The 1877-nt window shown below is 57.4% G+C and overlaps 1 protein-coding gene across 5 annotated transcripts in view; it reads left to right on the top strand.

Moving 5' to 3' along the window:
* Positions 1-1877, top strand: part of LOC138153944 (uncharacterized) — a 39770-nt gene that overhangs the window by 20274 nt on the left and 17619 nt on the right. For all 5 annotated transcript variants that reach the window (XM_069078364.1, XM_069078363.1, XM_069078361.1 and 2 more), the window contains one exon: positions 652-768. In XM_069078364.1, coding sequence (XP_068934465.1) covers positions 652-768 — 117 coding nt within the window. The remainder of the gene's footprint in view (positions 1-651; positions 769-1877) is intronic.

The raw sequence follows: 1877 nt of genomic DNA, 5'->3' as shown, positions 1-1877 counted from the left end.
GAGAGTTGGTATAAAACTGTAGCATGTCCCCTGCTTCAGCCACCTCTTTAGCCCAACCATCAGTAAAAGAACCAGGCTCCCTTGTACTGTGGGATATGGCCCCATGTTCCCACTGGGTCCTGCTGCAAGCAGAGAGAATCTTGGATTTCCCATCACTTGCTTTCTGGGGCCATTCAGGAAGGGTGTCAGGCCTTCCCTCACCCATTGGGCCGCCCATGTAAGGAGTGTACTCTTCCTTCCCAGCTCCCACCGGAGGGGGTGTGTTTAGTATTTCATACAGACATGGACAGGTCAGCAGGGGCCCCTCGTTAGCCCACAGATGCCCCCACCTTTCTGACTCTGACAGTTGAGGTCTGAGATGAAAGCATGTGGGTCACATCCCCTTGCTGCTCCTGCACCTCAGAGGGCCCAGAGAGTCCTGGGAAGTTCCAGACGCCGGCCTCCAAGCTTCGTTCCCCACTAGGCAGCCCCTGGCACCCTCATCAGGGAGGGAGTAATGAGCAGAATGAACAAGCGGGTGCCAGGAGCCCCTGTGTCCCCCCTGCAGGCACCGGGGCCTGGCCTGTGGAGGTGATCACCGACAAGTGCCACAGGGTTACCCCCCCGCCCCCCAGAGCCCGCCCTGAGCCTTCTGCTCCTCTCCCTCCACAGCTCTGTCTGTGTGTCCTGATCCTGACGTCCGGCCTGTACGCCTCGCTCCAGCACAGTCTCATGCTTGTCCTCGGCGTGCTCTGGGCTGGCCTCAAAGTGACCATCGGCATCCTGGCCGTGAGTATGCAGCTCCCTGGCCCCCCGCTGGGTGCCTCCATGCCTGCAGCCCCCTCTGTGGCCCTTTGGGCTGGGACAGACAGCCCGGAGAAAGCAGCAGCTGTTCTTGTCCCCACCGTGGTGGTGGAGGGCCCTCCTGCTGTCCAGGGCCTGCCTTTTTGCTGCTCTTGGTTCTCCCTCCAAGAGGCCTGGATCTGAGGCCAGAGAGCCGGATTTAAATCACCCTCTGCTCCCTCTGGGTGCCGCAGGGCCAGCCCCTTTGCCTCTCGTGGTGAGATGAGAGGTTCGGCCTCCATGCCCTGGCTCTGCAGCCCTTGGGAGTCTCTACCAATACCAGCTGCAGCCTCTGTGTGTCTCAGTATCAATAAGTCATCAGTCAGTCAGTCAGCTAGCATTTATTAATATGTCCTCTGTGCTAGGTGCTGGGGACACCAGCACAAAAGAGGAAGTATCTGTAAACCTTGGCCTTGAGCTGATTGAGTGATTAACAGGCTAGTTCCCAGCATTCTCCCTCTCCCTCCCTCCCTCCCCACCTCTCTCCCTCCCTCTCTCCCTCCTTCTCTCTCTGTCTTTCTCTCCTTCTCTCTGTCTCTCTCACTCTCTCTCCCTCCCCCCTGTCTCTCCCTCCCTCCCTCTCTCTCTTTCTTTCCCTCTCTCACTCTCTGTCTCTCTCTGCCTCTTTATATCTCTCTGTCCCTCTCTCTCCCCCTCTCTCTTCCTTTCTCTCTCTGTCTTTCCCTCTCCCTCTCTGTCTCTCTCCCCCTCTTTCTCTCTCTCTCCCCCTCTCTCTCTCCCCCTCTCTCTCTCCCCCACTTTCTCTCTCCCTCTCTCTGTGTTTTCCCTCTCTTTCTCTCTCTCTTTCTCTATCTTCTCTCTCTCTCCCCCTCTCTGTCTCTCTCCCCCTCTTTCTCTCTCTCTCCCCCTCTTTCTCTCTCCCTCTCTCTGTTTTTTCCCTCTCTTTCTCTCTCCCCCTCTCTGTCTCTCTCCCCCTCTTTCTCTCTCTCTCCCTTTCTCTCTGTCTTTGTCTCTCTCCCTCCCTCTCTCTCATCTTCTCTCTCTCCCTCTCCTCCTCCCTCTCTCTCTCCCTCTCTGTCTCTCTCTCCCCTTCT

The sequence above is a fragment of the Petaurus breviceps genome, unplaced genomic scaffold, assembly GCF_028583685.1.
Source record: "Petaurus breviceps papuanus isolate PSGF00001 unplaced genomic scaffold, PetGlider_PUasm1.0 91041, whole genome shotgun sequence".
NCBI lineage: Eukaryota > Metazoa > Chordata > Mammalia > Diprotodontia > Petauridae > Petaurus > Petaurus breviceps.
This window is presented reverse-complemented; position numbering and strand designations above follow the sequence as displayed.